Here is a 19,536-nt window from a genome sequence, read left to right as displayed (position 1 = left end):
TCTTTTTCAAATTGTTGGCTCCAATGGCCAAATCTTATATCATATACATTAACAGTAGGATAAATTGACTTTTATTCATCTCCTATTGCTTTTCTTTCAGCAAACCCTCGTGTATAATTCAGTGTTCACTTCCAAGTTCTTTCGCCAGTAAACAAGGCAAGGGAGAGGAATGTTAGAAACCAGATTACAAGTGAGATAAAACAATGATTATTGGAAATACCTGATGCTCGGAACAAGACACTTTCTTAAACAAATCGATATGATTTGCTGTTTATGTTACAAGTTATAGAGTACAGACTTCAGAGAACATGGTCACAAGCAAATTTACCCAACTATAATCCTATGAGCTACCACTATCTTAGGTTTGCTAAGAAGACAGTACAAAATTGCAACAACATAAGCCCACCTTTCCACCATCGTCCTGAGGGGAAAGGGAACTGTAAAGACATAAGCAGGATCAGGCACATCTCTGGTGCCTGAGAAGGCAGGTTTGCCTTTGTCACCAAAATATCAATGGGTGACCTCGGAAACAGCAAATCATGCTGTGTATCTCTCATCATTATAATTACTTGTCTGCCACCAATAACCAGGAACTAACACAACAAAACCAAACCGGAGTTCCTAGGTGTCTTTACCGCTTGCGCTGTGTTTTTTTGACTCTGACTAATTTTCTATGGGACTTGTCACCGCCACCTGTTCCCAATGAGAAGCTTCCTCCAGCATTAAACTCTAGACTACCTGAAGCCTGAAAAGATGGGTTCTGCGGAGCAGCAAGATTTGGTTGGCTTCCAAATTGAAAGGGATTTGCACCTGATGGACCTGTAGAACCAAACTGATTCCCACCCGATGGAGCTGGAAAACCAAAAATTGAGCCAGGTGTAGCTGGTTGTTGGCTAAATACAGAAACTGAAGGCGTGGTTGCCTGAACTGTGTCCTCTGCCATGCTGTCCTCCATGCTCATTTGGTCGTTATTACCAGATGAAGAACCAAATCCGAAGCTAGGATTTGGGGCACCAAACACAGGCTGTGATGGAGTAGCAGATGCAGGTGAACTGAAGGGGAAAGGGGCAGATGAGACACTAGAGGTTGATCCAAACACCATGGGTGCACTGCTCGTACCAGTATTAGAAGCTGCTCCAAAGGCAAACAACGTTGAGGAAGAGGAGGATGGTGTGGAACTAAATCCAGTAGATTTCGGTGCCTGCCAGTTGGAACCAAATACAGCAGATGCGGGGCTCGCCATGGAGCTAACAGAGCTGGACTCGGAAGTGGAAGAGTTGAGTCCAAACGTAGTACCAGAGCTTAACAATTTAGATGTAGAGGAACCAAATGTGGAACTGCCAGAAGAGAAGGCTGTATTCACATAACCAAATGTGGAACTGCCAGAGGAGAAGGCTGAACTCGCAGTTGATGCAGGTGTACTAAATTGCATCGGCATACTCTGTGTTGAAGTTGCCAAACCAGTTCCAGCAGCAGAAACCTGAGTAGTGCCAGCATTGAAAGGATTAAAACCCTGAGATTGATTAGTAGCAGCTAAAGTTGTGCTCCCAGCATTGAAGCTAAAAGGACCACTTCCTGTGCTCATAACTGCAGATGTGGCATTCAAAACACTACTTTCTGTGCTTGTAACTGCAGGGGATGTACCACCAAAAACACTATTTTCTTTGCCAGTAACTGCGGTGGTATCACCAAAAATATTATTGCCTGCATTCGTGATTGCAGAAGTACCACCAAAAATGCTGCCAGTTGTGCTTGTCATTGCAGAGGATGTGCCACTAGAAGCACTAAAGCTTGTTTCTTTGGTCTTGACTTCTGTTGTTTCAGTAGTAATTGATGGTACTGTTAAGACTGAATTTGATGAGACAGACCCAAATTTAAAAATAGACGCAGCTGTCAAGGTAGGTTCTGATGCCGATGCTGAAACAGGGAAGTTGCTATTCCCATTAGTGTTTGCAGCTGTGAAAGCAGTGGTAGTGGCATTAGTACTGCTGCTAGCAACACTGTTGGAAGGGATGCTAGATGATTTTTGACCAGTGACGTTACTGGAAAATAGAGGCAGACTGGGAGAGGAAAATGAAGATGGGGTAGTAGAAGCAAGAAATCCATTATTTAGACTTGAACTATTGGAGGTGATGCCAAATGAGAATAGGCTTCCATTCGATGAAATTGATGTAGAAGGCACATTTTCAGCTGTCCTGAATGAGTTCCCGATCTTCAAACTGTCCTTATCATCACCTTTATCTAATCCAGGATCTCTGGTCACCAACTCAGTAGCACCAGTAGCAATAGGTGTAAAGCTGGACATTAGGCAAGATAGAAAAAGTTAATAAACCATAAAAATTAAGATCTGTGGAAATTCAATGTCACAAAGTTTCACAAGAAATGCCATTGAATTGTTGACTAGGGAAAGGAAGAAAAGGAAACAACTGAACCAGAACAAGGTAACATCAATTTGGCATGCGCATTTATACCCATGGTTGATCTTTTTCACAAGTTACAGCATGTGTGAACCCATAATTTCTGCATTTAGCCTCATAGAACATGTATATTGGCTTCACGTTTTGAAGACATGACAATGAAAACCATAAAAATAAATACTAACATCTATCTACTGACCTGAAACCCTTTGGTCCAGCATCAGATGATACACCCAACTTTTGGCCAGATGGGTCACTCATGACTGAGGTAAGTGTGAGTGGTGCAGCTTTATCACCAGTTTTATTGCTAAAATGGAAAAATTGAGAGGTGCCATTTGGTTCCTTTGGCAAAGCAACCTTCTCAGTGGTGCTAAATATTTGGGGCAAAGCATTTGAGTACTTTGGTAGGGCAGCTTCATCAGATATTGATTCTAACTTGTTTACCACAGCCTGCTTATCAGTAATGGTAGGCAGAGGTGCTGCTGGAGATGCAAAGCCAATGCTCTTTTCCAAAACCACAGACCCATCAATCCCTGCATTTTTTTTGTTCAATGTATAACTTGATGGGGAGTTGACTTCATATTGGACTGGAGACTTCTCCACTACAACAGCCTCAGCAACAATGGTCTTCTTTTCTACCAATTTGGCATCCACCTTTTCTCTCCCGTCAGCCAACATACCAGATGCAGTCCCATTAGAGTAGTCATCATCATCAAGCTCCAGAAAATCCTTCAAAAGAGAGAATAAAATATCACACACTAGTACTAGAATATAGAGCATACTGAATTTATAACCACCTAGATGGTGGCCTGTGGCTGTTGCCACAGGTTACGTAGACCTCTATCAGTTCAATGTCATTGTAGTTTATTTCGAATAACCACAGTTGCCCATACATATATGTAAAAATAATTAAGTTGAATAACGCAAAAAAATAAATAATTAAATCATATATTATTATGTCATAACCTAATTTTAATTATCCTCAGTTTACATGTTGAAATAAATTGGATAAAAGATTTTAGTAGAAATTCTGAAAGAAATGTTGTATCTGTATTGAATGGCTAAATTATTGCAATTTATATTCTTTTTATTTTATCAACATATTATAATTCTAATTATAAACAAAGTTCAAAAAATCAAAACAATTAAAATCAAGACAATCATGTACTCTCATACTATTACTTTCATTTTTTTTAATTACATTATATTTCAGATAAGAAAAAAAAAGCAGCTAATGGGTCTAATCCCCATTTGTCCTGTGGCACAACAAATGATCACCATCACCCCAAATTTTCAGTTTAAATGTGAATATAATCAGATAAAAGGTTCAGTTGAAATTGTAGAAATACTTTGTGGGTCTAATCTCCATTTGTCCTGTGGCACAACAAATGATCACCATCACCCCAAATTTTCGGTTTAAATGTGGATATAATCAGATAAAAGGTTTAGTTGAAATTGTAGAAAAACTTTGTGCGGTCTAATGATCCTTGAATGATTAAATTATTTGAAATTAAAATTTGAAGGACTGAAAATGCCTCTAATTGCATATGAAAGATAGGAGTGTAGTTTTTTTCCCTTCAATTGCTCCTACATGTAGGGGACTAAGGTGAATATAATTACACTAGAAGGATTAGAATGTGAACCCTCCATAGCAACCGAGGGTGAAGGAATGGCTTATATCTAGAAAGGATAATAATAAATTATCTGAAAGCTGAAGGGCTATACTGAAATTGCATCCAAAAAATGGCAGATGGCGAACTTTCCCCCATTCCAGCATCCACAACCCAATTTTAATGTTTAGTATGATGCCAGGATTTTCCAATCAAGATGACTACATTTTCTATGCCTGGATTATCACTACAGAAATGTATGTTTTTTTATTAAGCACAAGGAGAAAATAGTGCACAACCAATTTAGATGGGTGGAAGACAATGGATAGAACCAAGGCAAAAATCTCAGGTGCATGCTACAGTGACTTGGACTGCCCACTCAAACCTAATATTAGAGGGAAAGGAAAGACAAGATACCCAGTGTGGTGTAACTTGGTCTACCCATGTGATGTAACTCAGTCCATGGACAAGCAAAGGAAAGTATTTAAAAAAGAAGAAGAAGAAGAGGTGATTCCAGATGTGATAAGTGAAGAAATATAGAGAAAATAAATAGGCTAAGGAGACTAGTAAAGGGCCTTCATCCAACTTAGGTGTAAATATCTAATATTACTTGATGTAACAAATACCTCTTGTGCGCTCATCTGGAAAGCCCTTTTCTTTTGTACAGGAGCCTGAGCAAAGGTGCTCATCACAGGAAAAGCTGATGTTTTGACCCCAGCCACATCATTCTTCAATAACCTTGTGGTATCCATACCATTTCCTGCCAAGGCTGACTTGCCACAAGGGGCAATGGGTTTGCTAGGACCCTTTTCTTCAACTTCGTCTTGCTTTTGTGACACAGACTCTCTTGCATCAGGTAACAAGGTATCATGTTTCAAGGCTAACTTGTTAGTATCGTTATCAATTTCTACAAACTTTGAAGAATCTACGTTCTCCAGGCTTCTAAGAGCTGGTCCCCGTAGCATGGATGGTGACAACTTGGCAGGAGACTTCTCCCTTGATGAGACCAACACATCCAGCTGATGCAATATCTTTGATGCCATCTCACTTGATTTGGAGGGAACAGGGGTAAAAGTAGTACCATGGACATTGTTATCCCAATTATCCTTTGATGGTTCACCCACTAAAACTGGCTTCTCTGTTGAGGGTAGTTTTTGAGCAGCGTTAGAGCCGATACCAGCTCCGCGAATAGAAAGGGTTCCAGAGGTAGGCAGAAGGTTTGATTTCTGACGAATTCTACGTATGGGACCAACAGATCCTATATCATTATCCAGGACAGAACTCCTCCGTTTTAAAGCCTGAAAAAGAAATGAACTAATTTGGTCACATAATGCTTGAGAATTCTAAATGTCTACGAAAATGTTTTTGATTGATTTCAGCACTGGTACCCCTTGTTTAGATCCAGAAAATCTGCTGCTCTCCAATGCATTCTGAGATGAAAATGAAGGCCCAGCAAAAGCATCACTTGATGTTCCAGCAACCTGGAAAATGAGGGGGGGGGGGTTGATAATAAAAATTTAAATCACAATTTCAAACAGAAACAGATTTTCATATCATACCAACCTGGAGGCCAGTAGATGCATGAACTCTGGAATATGGTGTTCGAGCCATATTGTATATAGCAGATCTGCCTCGAGACCTTGGTGTCACAAAATAATTCTCAGGAACCCCAGGACAGCCAGAAGAACGTGGCGTGAGTGACATCATTGGTGATTTTGGAGTAAATGTATGGTTGATCAGAGCTGTTGAGTTATCCCGAAATGGCTGGCAGCGTGATTCTAGCATTGATGGTGATACTTTTGAAGGCCTACTACCCATGTAAGCTTTTGCAAGCTCTGTAGGTGAAGCAACATCGTCATTGAGGACCTGAATAAAATTTTTGCCATTAAATGTGAATCAGAGCCACAATGCAAAGCCATGTGTGGGTATGCAGATGCACATGAGTGCATGAATTCACACATCATGTATAGGCAAGTCCTTACATTCTCCATAAAACAAGAGACAAGAGAATCACGCCAAATCATATATCTATGTGAAACAAAAGCAATGGTGCAAGGCCACTAAATGTGAAACAAGAGAAACAGCATAAAGCCATGTGACTATGTGCATGTGCAGGTTTGCATGTACAAATAAATGCTTGCGTACACACATCATGTGTATGCACACTCTTACAACTTCTATGAAACAAGAGAATCAGCAAACCAACAGAAATGCTTGCAAGTGTCAGAACAATAGAGAAGAAGCATGAGAATTTCTCCTACACTTGAGCCGACAATAGGTGTTGAATTAATGCGGCTCTCAAACCCATTAGTAACGGGAACAGTCAATAACTCCTTTTTGCCTTTAGAGACCATGGCTCTTGAAGAAATCACTTCAGGATTTTTCTCTTCATTACCAGTAGGAAAATCAGCAGTCCTGGATTGCAGCAGAGCTGTCAATCGATCAATCTCAGACCTGTAGAGAAATTAATAAAGAAAAAATTATGCCTTGCATCACCACATCATCATAATAAACACTTGAGAAAAATTATAAAATGCAGGAAAAAAAAAAAAGGAATTATGATATCACAAAAAAATATACAGATGAAGAAGGTTTCCACCGTGCATGTCGCCGATGTTACAATATATACATAACAGCTAATTCGAAGTCGGTGGATTTTAATTCTACAGTAACTTGCCTGGTAAAGGTCTTCTGCTTTAGAATTAATTCGAGTTCAGTTACCCCACCTCTATCCAAACTATTAATCAGACCACTGCTTGCATTGATGGCTTCTCTATGCACTTCAAGACAATCCTTCAAGAACAATTTTGCAAACAGAAAACACATACGAGTCAAATTTGCAACACGTAAATCACATAGTTATTATACATGAACCACAACTGCAAACATATTAAAATATTGCAGACGCATGCATGAAAATGATGAAAGTGAAGTTTTTATAATCCATAATAAAACGTATGCATTTAATTTACTCTTTGATCCATTGGAAAATTTCCTTATAGCTGATTTTAGATTCATTAAGAGAGAAAAAAAGAGGAATATAAAACTAGTCATGCCCTTTTCTCCCCATCACTCCTCTCTTTAATCCTGCAAATTTGATGGCTAATAATATTGCATACCTGAAACAGTTCTTGTAAAAAGGTACAGAAAGTTCATGGTTTAACTAGTTGCAGTCTCAAAATGCACTAACATCAGTTATTAAAATCCCTTCGGTCCATTTTGTGTCAGCTAAAAAAAAAAACACAGCAGCAACCACATTCATAATCATGTAAGAATCTTAAAATAGATTTATATCTACATTATAAGGGAAAATACAGACATGTATTTTCTCCCCATAACTATTTCTACAACTCCCCAACATAAACAGGATTATCAACCAACAGAAGAATTTTTAAATAACCCTTGAATTTAGCAAGATTTGAACTTAGTCCCTCAAATAACATTGACATTCTTCCCAAATTCCCAGTTCCGACAACATAACCCAAAGTCATAAATCCATCAAAATCAACTAAATAACCAAGTGATAATGATTATAAGAAAAAAGCTGAACTGTAGCAAAAAGAAGCACAAAAGCAATCACTTACTGTGGAAGACATTCCCTTTGGCTTATCCAATGCTCCCGGGTTCACGTCTGTTTAAAACAACACATGATTCAAACAAATTCTCTCTTTAACAAAAAAAAAATGAAATTTACTTACTGAAGTACAGTTAAGTAGGAGTGAGCATCGTTAATTACAAATTTTAACTAACTGTAACAAACAAGCCCTGACTCATTAAAGAGAGAATCCCCGATTAACAATTCTGCTAGCCCAAAAACAATAATTCCCAAAATTCACCAAATTAAAAACCTAACTACGCCAATTCTACAACAAGAATCAAGCAAAAAGAAACCAACATCAACAAAAAAAAACAACTCAACAAAATGAAAACATTTTCGAACAACAATCAAAAGAAACCCAACCTGTCTCCCGCTCCGTCTCCGGAGGCTGCGACCGAGGAGTCACCACCGGCGGCGCAGGTAGCCGTTTTCGAAAGACAGAGGCGAAAAGCCTGTGTGCGCCAGAAGCAATGAGTCTCTGAGCCGGATCCACTAATTTCGACAACCAACCATTACTAATCCCGCCAGGGTTTCGAATTGCCGTCGAAGGACGATCATACGGCGTCGTCTGCGCACTCCTTCGAAACGGCCGTTTTCGAAACTTCCCGTAGCCTCCTCGGTCTTCATACAGCCTCTCGTTACTTTCCCGACCCGCCGCCGCCGCCATTTAGAACCGCGAAATTAGGGTTACGGTGTGGAGAGAGAGAGAGGAAGAGTACGTTTTATTGTAGAGAGAGAAAAAAAGGCTAAAAAGATACCAGTTTAGGGTTTTTATTTATTTATTGAAAGGAAGAGCGGGGGGGGGGGGGTTAGTATATCCGTATGTACTCATGCCTATTTTACACGCAGGTACGCCAACATTTTGTGTATTTGTTTAGTATTTTCCCTTTTTTGCTTTTATTAGAGAGCAGCGCTAAAATGTCGTGTAGGTGTGGTTGGAAGGGTGACAAACGAAGCATGGCCAGTATTGTGTGGTGGTATTTTAGGTCTAGCAAAAAAGTGGAGGAATTATGTTGATGAGATTTAGTGATTTATTTGTTAAGGGATTGTGATTTTGATCTTGATTTTTGTTTTTCTTTCTTTTTGGGTTTTTTATATAAAAAAATACTGATTGATTGTGAGGTAAATAAAAAGAAAACTTTGGTTTGAGTATATTAGAATAATTAAACATGATGAATGGCCCATGATCATGTATGTAGTGGGAATATACTTTTTACCATACTCCTTTTCACATGGGATCCTCCACCATGGCACTCTGATTTGTGAAGAGGTGCACCTCGGAAGTGTGTGAGAACTCAAGTACATGTCAAAATATAATTGAGAAAGTCCAAAACTAGCGCTATTTGTTCTTGGAAATAAATAAAAAATAAAAAAACAAGCAAGTCAAAAAAAAAAATTAGCGTTGTTTTTTTCTGAGTTTAGTTATTTGGTACGTGATGTTTTTGCAAATTAATTGAAAATATATTAAAAAAAATTAAAAATTATTTTTTATATATATTATCTAGTTAAAATCATCTTTATATTTTGAAATATAAAGTTCATTTGCATAGAACCAAAAAAGATTATAGATAAATTAAAATAATATCTTGAAAAATCAAATACAAACAAAACCATTAAAAAAAGGTAATAGAAGCTCGTGACTCAAATCATGATACGGAGACAAACTCATAAAACAAAATTAAAAATAAACATAAAATCAATATTAAAAAAAAAAAAACAATATAGAACAATAAGACTATACCAAGCAAAATCCCCAATAAATCAAATATCAAAAGATAAAATTAAGAAAAAAAAATCAATCACATAAAAGAATTCAAGTAAAAATAAGAGTGAGAATAAATAAATAAATCATTAATTAGATGGCAAATAAAAAATTTTAATTTAAGGGTTAAATTGTGTTGAAAAATTGCTTTAAACAAAATAAAAAAATAAGGGTCAAGCTAGAAAAAATAAAATAACAAAAACTTTGATTGAATGATAAAATTAAAAGAAAAAAAATAGGCTAAATAAGAAATTAAAAGAAACAAGAATTGAAATGAAAAACACATGATTAATTATAATTGAAGAATTAAATTGTAAACAAAAAATTTATATAAAAGGATTAAGAATGAATTAAAAAATTAAAAGAACAAGGACTAAAATAAAAATAAAACATATAAAAAATTACAATTAAAAGATTAAATTATAAAAAAGAAAAATAACAAAATAATAAATTAAAAAATGAGGATTAGAATTGAAAAACAAAAAACAAAAAGAACAATCATGCACTTAACTTGTCAAGAGGGAGAAAGGAAAGAAAAAAAACTATCGGTGATCATTTGACCACCATAAGCTACCACGCGCCAAAACACGTGGAAAAGGACATAAGATGCATCCAAAAAGATGACGGGAAGTTAGATTTGACCATCGAGTGGCGTCACACATACAACCTAAATGATATGAACACCACCCACTCACTTGTGCATTGAAAAGACAATATATTTCTACCGTACATCAATAATGAAAAATAAATAAAAAAAACTCTTGTCTAGCAACCCAACTACTTTTTTTAAGAAAAAATATACAAGGACAAATAAGTATTTTCAATGTAAGAAGCTTGTTAAAAGTGATTTTTTTTTTGTTAGCAGCTCTAAATTTCATGGACTACAGGAGTAAAAGCATATATTTACCGTGTCAAAAAAATAAAAAAAACATAAACACTCCCAAATAATCTTTCAATAACTAATGGGTAAGTGGAAAAAGATTAAACCACCCCTGACCCCAAGGCCTTTTTTTTTTGGTCCACTCAACATGTCCGTTACCACAATGAAACTCCCATGCTCAAAACATAAACATCTTCGGAATATGATGCAAGAAGTTTTTTAAAAGTATTTCTTAAAAGAAAATATATAAAAATAATATTTTAGATGTTTTTTTTTTATTTTTAATGCTAAAACATCAAAACTATAAAAAATACTTAAAAAACATTAATTTTATATATTTTACAAAACAATTTAAAAAATAAAAGCTACCACATTTACAAACGGTAGTATGCATAAAGCAATTTACAACAAAACAAGGAACCAATACAGGCGCCAACAATTTAGCTTGCTTGATGTTTTGCTTAACAAGCTTTCATGAAAATACATCACAAGATCTTGAATATTTCCATCTGGGCAGATCACACCCCAAAAGTGAACTGGTTTGCCTATCTTCAAGTTCCACAGGGAAGAGAGGAAGATGAAGAAACAAATGGAAAAAGGAAAACTCGAGGGAAACATGGCAAGGATGCTAAAACCCAGAAAAAATAATGCATTTCTAAGGACATCAAAATGTTCTGCCAACATATCTGGGTTCTGAAGAAGTAACAAAAGGAGCATACAAGTTTTCTTTCTACCTCAAAACTACTACAAAGATTGCAAGGTAGATTCCAATCGAAATGGAAAACCCAAATAAACACTGCCATGAAAACAGAAGGCCTGCTTGCTTCTCATAGTGGAGCAGCCATGCTCTTTACTATACACCGTAGCCCCTCAAAAATAGAAGAGAGAATTAAACCGAACCTCACCATTGCCTATGCAACTAAAGTTTGAGAGCTTCTCTAAAATTAATGCTGAAACTATGCTCCAGGCCCTTCCTTGCTGGACCTGCTACATTTCCCTTTTGCATCATTGCCACAAATTCGTTGTAATCTATGCGTCCATCCTGCAAAATTTATAAACAATCAATGAAAATTTATAAACAATCAATGACTACAAGCCCAGCATGCAACGCAGTTTTGCAAAGACAGAACAGAATTCGTTCACGAGCAACATATATGCAGTATAAGATGCATTGCAGAAGCATTTTCAACACAGAATCCAAATATCATATCCACTCTGCCAAATGGCTCTCAAAAACCACGAAAGAAAACCAATACGGATAAATTTCATATTCTTGATCGAAGATATTAGTGGGACCAATTTGCATCCAGATAAAGTTTCTATAGGACCAGTAATGCCTCTTCAAATCAAATCATCATCTACTATACATTGCGTTTGAACGTATCTTCTTCAAAGGTCACCAAGTAGACCATTCATCCCTTCCCATCTCTATTCTTGTCAAAACTTCTTCCCATCCTTGGTTCAGTTAAGATGAAATCTTCAAAAGAAAACGGAAAAAAAACGATAAACATATCACTTACATTGTCCTGATCAACTTCTCTGATCATTTCTTCCAAGCGAATATCCTCTATTCCAAACTCCTCGCAAGCTTGCTGAAGCTCATCTGGAGTAATGTAGCCACTTCCATCCTTATCAAAGTATGAGAAAGCTGCAAATAGATGATCCTGTCTCTCAATTTTGTTTAGATGAAGCGTCGCAGCAATGAACTCCCCATAATCAATTGTGCCACTATTGTCTACATCAGCCTGCAATTTAAGAGTATGCAATAAATTAAAGAAGGTTTTTAGACATAAAAGTATCTCCCATACTTTAGATTTTTGTGAAATTTGTGATCATAATCTAACTCTTCTTCAAGCAATTAAGTACCCCACATCTAGACCTAAATCACTCGGAAGGAATGAAATAAGTCACAGCAGTACCTTTTGTTGGGCTGACAGTATAAAAGTCAACAGTTATTTTCATGAAATACATTGAGTTCACATTTAGAATATCCCCCCCTACACGTTCATTTCTTGTCAATACAATATAGTTACTTTCCTAGCTTAAAGATGGAATTAGAACTTCCTAAGATACTCACTGCTTGCATCAGATCATAAATTTCAGATTCCTTAAGATTAGCTCCAACTCTTTTCAATCCAGCCTTGAGTTCTTCAAAAGTGATTTGACCACTGCCATCAGAGTCTATCATCTGGAACATCTCCTTTAGGCCAGCTATTTCTTCTTCAGAAAGGGTCTCTGCAATGATCTGCAAGAGGAAAAAGACAAATCCATCATTCTACATCTTCAGAAACTTCTACTTTAAATTCCTGCACTTAAATGATGCGACATCTGAATAAAGTCATTTTAATTCCAGATTCTAAGCATTTCCAGAACATATAATATTCAAATGCTTCAAGGTTCATTACAACATCATGTCTTGCACATGTGGAGACTTACTCCAAGATCCATTCTCAAGCCCGAGACTTACTCTAAGAGCCATTTTCTTTAGCTTATTCATAGCAGAAAATTGCTTCAGACGACTCAATACAGCTGAATCCAGAGGCTTGTCAGGAGCTACACCATCTTCTTGCACCCAAGGATGGCCTGCAAGAAGTATGACCCACACATCAGAGATGAAAAAGAATCCTACTGGATAAAAAATGAGGTCTTGATTTCATATTTAAGATTTTCTAACATGAAATGAAAGAGAAACAGAAAAACCACCCAACCTTAGCTTTCCAAAGCAAGAGGTTAAGTTGTTATTTTTAAAAGACTGCGCTCTGTTCTTTTTTTCTGTCTCTAACACTTTTGCTTGATTATAAGAATCTATCAACACTGCAGATAACCTGGGCAGACGTGGCTGAATGACCCTGGCGCCGTTTGGAATTGCATTCCAAACAACATTTCATGAAAATTTATTTATTGCTTAAAATTATTTTTTTATATTTTCGGATCATTTTAATGTGATGATGTTAAAAATAATTTTTAAAATATCAAATAAAAAATATTATTTTGATGCATTTTCAAGTAAAAAACACTTTGATCACATCAACACACGTCCTGTTGAGGATTTAAAGATCACGTACAACCATTTTGAACGCAGGTTTACCCTTCATTCAAAAGATAAGAAATCCATGTAAAGAGACTGCCATTTGTCATGATATAGTAATAGGCTGACATATCATGCATTGAAGCTAGAAAAACCAATTTTCTCATAGGGTTAATTTGTCAGTCTTGAGTATTTCATTTCTGTTTTTATTCAGGCAATAATCCAATGTAACTACCCATAAATCAAGAGATCAGAAAACAGGAATAATCAAGACTCACACAGAACTTCATGTGCATTTTCTCATAGGGTTAATTTGTCAGTCTTGAGTATTTTATTTCTGTTTTTATTCAGGCAATAATCCAATGTAACTACCCGCAAATCAAGAGATCAGAAAAAAGGAATAATCAAGACTCACACAGAACTTCATGTGCATTTTCTCATAGGGTTTAATTTCTCAGTCTTGAGCATTTCATTTCTGTTTTTATTCAGGCAATAATCCAATGTAACTACCCGTAAATCAAGAGATAAGAAAAAAGGAATAATCAAGACTCACACAGAACTTCATGTGCAGTTAAACGCCTTCTGGGGTCTCGAACAAGCATTCTCCTCACTAAATCCTTGGCACTTTCAGAGATGCTAGGCCAAGGGTCTGATGAAAAGTCTAGATCACCATGCAGGACCTGTTCAAATATCTCCTGCTCGGTCTCTGGATAACCGTGACAAGCAAGATGAAACAAGAGAGGGTGGGAATTCTATAAAGTTAAATTTGGATCACATTTAGACAAACTGCAGAAACAACTAAATTTAGGAAGCTAGTAAATGACAAAGTTCTCACCAGCCCAAAAGGGAGGAACTCCACTTAACAAAATGTAAATGATGACTCCGGCACTCCAAACATCTGCTTCAGGACCATAACGCTTTTTCAGAACCTCAGGAGCAACATAGTACGGACTCCCAACCACATCGTTAAATCTCTCTCCTGGAAAGAGAACCGTCAATTTTCAAGTAGAATCTTAAAGTCAAATTTATGGCTTCTTACACGAGGTCTTGCAGTATATTTGTCCGAGGAAACATATGATCATAGAATTGAGAAGCAAGTTGTCAAATAAAAAAAATGGTAATGAAAATAACACAAGATCAATTCCAGTAGATGCTGAAAGTACAAGGATAAGAACATACCTGGCTTGAAGAATATTGACAAACCAAAGTCAATTGTTTTTAGAAGTGAGTCCTCTTTTTGGTTAACAAACAGAAAATTCTCTGGTTTAAGGTCTCGATGCATCACACCCAGTGAATGACAAGCTTCAACCACTCCAACTATAGTTCGAGTAAGCTCAGCTGCCTTTCTTTCGCTATAATGCCCGCGCTTAATAATCCTATCAAAGAGCTCACCACCAGCACATAACTCCATAACAACATGAACTGCCACACCATCCTCATAAGCCCCTTTAATAGATATAACATTTGGGTGGCCAGCCAAATGGTGCATGATCGAGATTTCCCTTCTTACATCCTCAACATCCTCATCAGTTAACAACTTCCTCTTAGCAATCGATTTGCATGCATATTCTTTCTTTGTCGCTTTCTCCACGCATAGAAATGTTGTCCCAAATTGACCTTGTCCTAGTTTCTTTCCCAAACTAAAGAACTCCTTCAGATTACCAGCTTTAGTTTTTAAAACAGATTCAGTTCTAAGCCCAGCACTAGACACCCTTTTCACTTGAGGGGGCTTCTTAGGCTTTGCAGGCTCATCTGATTTTTCCAATTTCTCTGGTTCTTCGGGTTTTGGGATGGTCATCTGTTCCGGGGGTTTGCTCTGAACTGGCAAAGGCGGTTCAGATTCTCTAGATACTGCCTCAAGTTCATGGACAGACTCTCCATTAGTCCGAGACATTGAATCATCTGGCGATCGAGTCCGCCACATTGCAGCGGATACAGATTGGAAAAAACCATTCTTGGAAATGCTCGGTCCTACACAAGTATTACCCATCTATCCTGAACTCAATCACTTCTAACCACCACCACTGATCTCAACATCAAGATCTAGTCCTGTAGACTCTACCAATACAACACAACTGATTTGAACTTCAAATTACTAACAATATGATCACTATGAAAACTCGAACACCATCAGCTTATGGAAAAATATCAGCAAATAGAATCAAAAGTCAACCAACTATCACAAAAACTCTAGGAATCATCTGCTTTTCTAAAACATTTGTCGAATTGCAAATACAAAACGATTGACCTTTAGTCGACAAATCACAGCTAATACCAGAGTTTTTCAGCAAAATACAACAAATAAAGAATCCCAAAACAGTCAAACCTTCTTGATCAGTGACTAAATTTACTATTAGTACAACAGCAAACAAAAACACCAACTTAATAGATCGAGGAATAATGACTAACAAAGAAAAACTCAAGATTCAACGACCCAGAAAACAGTAACAAATGAACAAAACAAGCCCTGCCCTTGAAAACAAATTGGGTAGAAAAACAGAAAGTCAAGATCTTGATCAAAGTTAAAGCATGGCAATTGGTTTACCAGGTCTGTTCGCTGCAAATTAGAGAAGAAAGAAAGAGGCGACTTGGTTTTTGGTTTCTTATGGTGTGTGTTGGTACGTGCATAGGCTTGCCTTTTCTTTATGGATAAATTTTGCTAATTGCTGGTGTGGTTGCATACTTGTATCAAACCATAATAAAATAAGCAGACAGGTATGTGTGTACTGTTGAGTTGTGTTAGAGGTTTGAACCATCGGCTAAAAACGCGTAGTGTTGGTGGCGGATTTTCCAATCCCGACCTTTGCGGTTGATTTATTTTTCAAGTACGGTTTGTTGGGTCCCACGTTAACTTCAGTTTTGATCTGGAGTGTTTGTATCTGTGTTTCAAACCATTTTAAAGTGTTTTTTTAAAAAAAAAAAACAAAAAAAAATTAATTAATTTTTTTTAATAATCTTGACAAGATAATATTAAAAAAATCTAAAAAATACACAAGACACCGAATATTAATTCTATAGAATTTTTAGCCGTCTAAAAATAATTAATCATATTTAGAAGCTTTTTTGTTTTATTCCCCAACTGCAATTCTTTTCAGCTTTAAATTAGTTTTTTTTATAGTATTTTTAGGTTATTTTGATATACTAATGTTGGAGATAATTTTATTAAAAAAAATAATAATATTATTTTAATATACTTTTAAACAAAATAAAATAAAAAAATAACAATTATAATATGTTTGCATTCTCATAAAGGTGTTTATTTCATGGACTGACTTCGTAGAAAATATTAGATGGATGAAGAATGAAAAAATCAAATCCAGATTCACAAAAAAAATCATAAGAACATTTTTATACCGGCTAAGATATATAATCTACATTTCTTGAAATTCTAGTTTTTAAATTTGAGAGCTGGTAGTTGTGATCGTTCTTTATGACCCACCAATCAAAGCTAACACCTCTTCCTCGGATGGAATCCCTAAATTTATGGCAAAGAATATGCTATTGTGTTTTTTATCTACCAGGATTTAGTTCGATTCCAAGAAGACAGGTTTAGCCATTTTGGAGTTTCTTCGAGCTCAGGCCTGGGTTGAGCTACGATCTTGTACGCCTGCGCAGGCTCATGTTTCTTTTGATGCTAGCTGGGCTTACATTGCAAGGAAGAAGAAGAAGAAGAAGAAGAAGAAGAAGAAGAAGAAACCTTATTTTGCTCTTGGTAATAGTTCCCATGCACAAAATCACGTGTTGAATTAGGTTTTCCTTTTCTCTTTTTAACAGAACAGGAAACTTGGTTTGCAAGGTACACGAGTTCCCATATCGAGCATCGTCCATTCCATTAACACAACAACACAGTACTAGCGTATATATCCTTCAATCACCAGACCTAATCTCTTGCAATCATTCAAGCTCGTTGGGGCCTACGTTTCTTTCTCAAGCAAAACCAGTTTTTTCAATGGCAGAAGATCATGGTAGAAGCAAGTTCTCCAGCATCCAAGAGTGGTTACGTAGCCTTGAATACGAGGCATGTCTAGCTATAGTCTTTCTTGCAGTATTCCTAGCCATGGTTTTTATGCCATGGTGCAACAATTTGCAGCCGCCGGCCTTGACTAGTTTTTCAGGGCAGGTGAAATTCCTTTTCCCGATCATGCTATTGCTTCTGTACAAACTAGTGCTCTGGTTCTTGCCGGTCGTCGAAGGCGATGGCAGAGAGCAGAACGTTTGGTTTGGTAGCTTGGTCGAGGGCTGCAGCATGCTGGCCGGGGCTGGTTTGATAATGCTAGTTTTTGTTCTTGGGAGCCTACAGTCAACCATACATGATAGCTATAGCCGCCCATTTTAAGGGAGTTAGGTCATGTGCGAATTTACAATTATAATTCAATATATTCTCATTTTTTACAATATGATTGTGTTTGGTTAGTGAGCGGCTTATATCAGCAAATAGAATCAAGATTCAAGCAACTACCACGAAAACTCTTGAGAGTAAATATTTTTTTATGGGATGGCTGGTGTTATTTAATTTATTACATGTTATTGTTTTTAAGTTTCTTCTTCTTCTTTTAATCGCATGTTATAATTTATGGACCGTGCTTAATAGTATAGTGGGATAATTGAGAAAAAAACATACATGTCGGGTTTTTTTTTAATATATTTTAATAATTGCTTGAAATGACCACTAAGTTAACTAAATTTATCCGAGTTAACTTATAATGAGTTTAATTTAAAATACAGGGAGATTAATAAATCTCGGATCAACAAGTGGTTTTGATGCCAAATGTCAGGGATCTCATCGGGTATGAATGTGGACCGTGGGTTAAAATATGGGCCAGGTGGAGATGGTAGTCGGCCCATTGTGAAACTCAGTCCAGTCCGTGTTCATTACTTCTTTGAGACTAGGCCCATTGAGTTCAAACGAAACATAGCATGTATTTTAACACCACTTCATGCCAAATTGCCAAGCATTGGAAACAGACAGAAAAAACTCAAAAAGAATGTAAACAAGTTGTGGGCTTGTGGTCAAATCACAAATCTCTCGATCACCCCATCCATTGGATTTGATGTTTTTGGTTTGATTATTCTTATTTTTTTCTTTTCTGTCGGAACGCTCCAAGATAGTTATTTGACAATTTGAAATCCTCCCCGCAAGTGGGGGACACAGCAAATAAATATCAAAGCGGCCCAGATTGAATTGGGGTGGAGGGAAAAGTTTCTCTCTTCCAGAAGATCTTGCTCTCTTTTTTTTTTTAAATAATAATAATAATAATAAATAAAAAATAAATTGACACTGAGGGGGGGGGGCAGCAGCTGCGTTGTAAATTGTAATTAGCGATCAGGTCTGGTTTGATTTAAATCACATCAACATGGTGGTTTGCTAGTAAAAACTTAGATCAAGTGATTTGTTTTTTTTATAATTTCAGGTTCGAGTTCTGAAATTATTTATATAATAATCACTGAAAATTTACATGATCGTTAACTTCAAGATACATGAAATTAGTCGAGTTATGCACAAACTCATCTATAATAAACTTAAAAAAAAAAAAAAGCAACAAAGAACAAAAGCTTGTCAGCAATTAAAGAAAAGCAGTGTGGCCTTGCATAGCTGTTGGATTGGACTTGAATTAAATAAAGAAGGACAAATCTTAAAAAAAAAATACATCGAATTGCCGAGCACTGTCGAGTTTGCCCCTGAACAAAATTTTACATCAATTTTTCATTAAAAAAACCTCGAGACCTTGTAAACAGGATTATCTTGTGTTTGGAAGTTAACCCAAATATTTATATTAATAATAAAAAAATTACATTAATTCCATTCATCAACAACTTTGATTTATGGCCTATGAAACCTCGAGGACCACTGATCTAGGATCTAAATTGGACCAGATTACTAAAATAATCCTAATTTTGTTTTTTAATCAAAACAATGCCGTTTTGTTTTTGAAACGTCTGAAATACTATTATTTTAAGGTTTATTTAAGCTTAGATTGATCCGTTAATCTGCAGATCAGCACATTCAATCTACAACCTGTATCCCATGCCTGGTCAATCCCCGTATCGAGTCTTATAACTTGCCAGGAAGTGTTCAGTTCTTCATAGAAGGATTTTATATTCTTTTTTTTTTTTTTAAATACCATTTCAATGGAATTTATGACGAGTGTGAATTAAGAGATGTAATTGACAATTTGTTTTTGAAACTCTAGGGATAAAAATCATATAAAAACTAAATTGTTGTATATATTGTGTTTGTTTT

The 19,536-nt window shown here is 36.3% G+C and overlaps 2 protein-coding genes across 2 annotated transcripts; both read right to left on the bottom strand.

Annotated features, from left to right (window-relative positions):
- Window positions 1–241: 241 nt before the first annotated feature.
- On the bottom strand, window positions 242–8,393 carry LOC118045018 (nuclear pore complex protein NUP1). The gene is made up of 9 exons (XM_035053499.2): window positions 7,989–8,393; window positions 7,612–7,658; window positions 6,705–6,820; window positions 6,289–6,481; window positions 5,591–5,893; window positions 5,416–5,508; window positions 4,654–5,325; window positions 2,617–3,146; window positions 242–2,297 (listed from the first exon to the last, which is right to left on the bottom strand). The coding sequence occupies exons 1-9, from the start codon at window positions 8,290–8,292 to the stop codon at window positions 632–634; spliced, it is 3,924 nt and encodes a 1,307-aa protein (XP_034909390.1). The 5' UTR covers window positions 8,293–8,393; the 3' UTR covers window positions 242–631.
- Window positions 8,394–10,896: 2,503 nt separating this feature from the next.
- On the bottom strand, window positions 10,897–16,062 carry LOC118045021 (calcium-dependent protein kinase 1). Its single transcript, XM_035053508.2, has 7 exons — window positions 14,475–16,062; window positions 14,131–14,274; window positions 13,849–14,001; window positions 12,735–12,850; window positions 12,345–12,512; window positions 11,788–12,012; window positions 10,897–11,309 (listed from the first exon to the last, which is right to left on the bottom strand). Exons 1-7 carry the CDS (start codon window positions 15,283–15,285, stop codon window positions 11,187–11,189), a joined length of 1,740 nt encoding a protein of 579 aa, XP_034909399.1. The 5' UTR covers window positions 15,286–16,062; the 3' UTR covers window positions 10,897–11,186.
- Window positions 16,063–19,536: the final 3,474 nt, after the last annotated feature.

This window comes from Populus alba, chromosome 8 (genome assembly GCF_005239225.2).
Source record: "Populus alba chromosome 8, ASM523922v2, whole genome shotgun sequence".
In the NCBI taxonomy this organism is placed as follows: Eukaryota; Viridiplantae; Streptophyta; class Magnoliopsida; order Malpighiales; family Salicaceae; genus Populus; species Populus alba.
The sequence above is the reverse complement of the archived record's forward strand: the minus strand, read 5'-3'. Positions and strand labels throughout refer to the sequence as shown.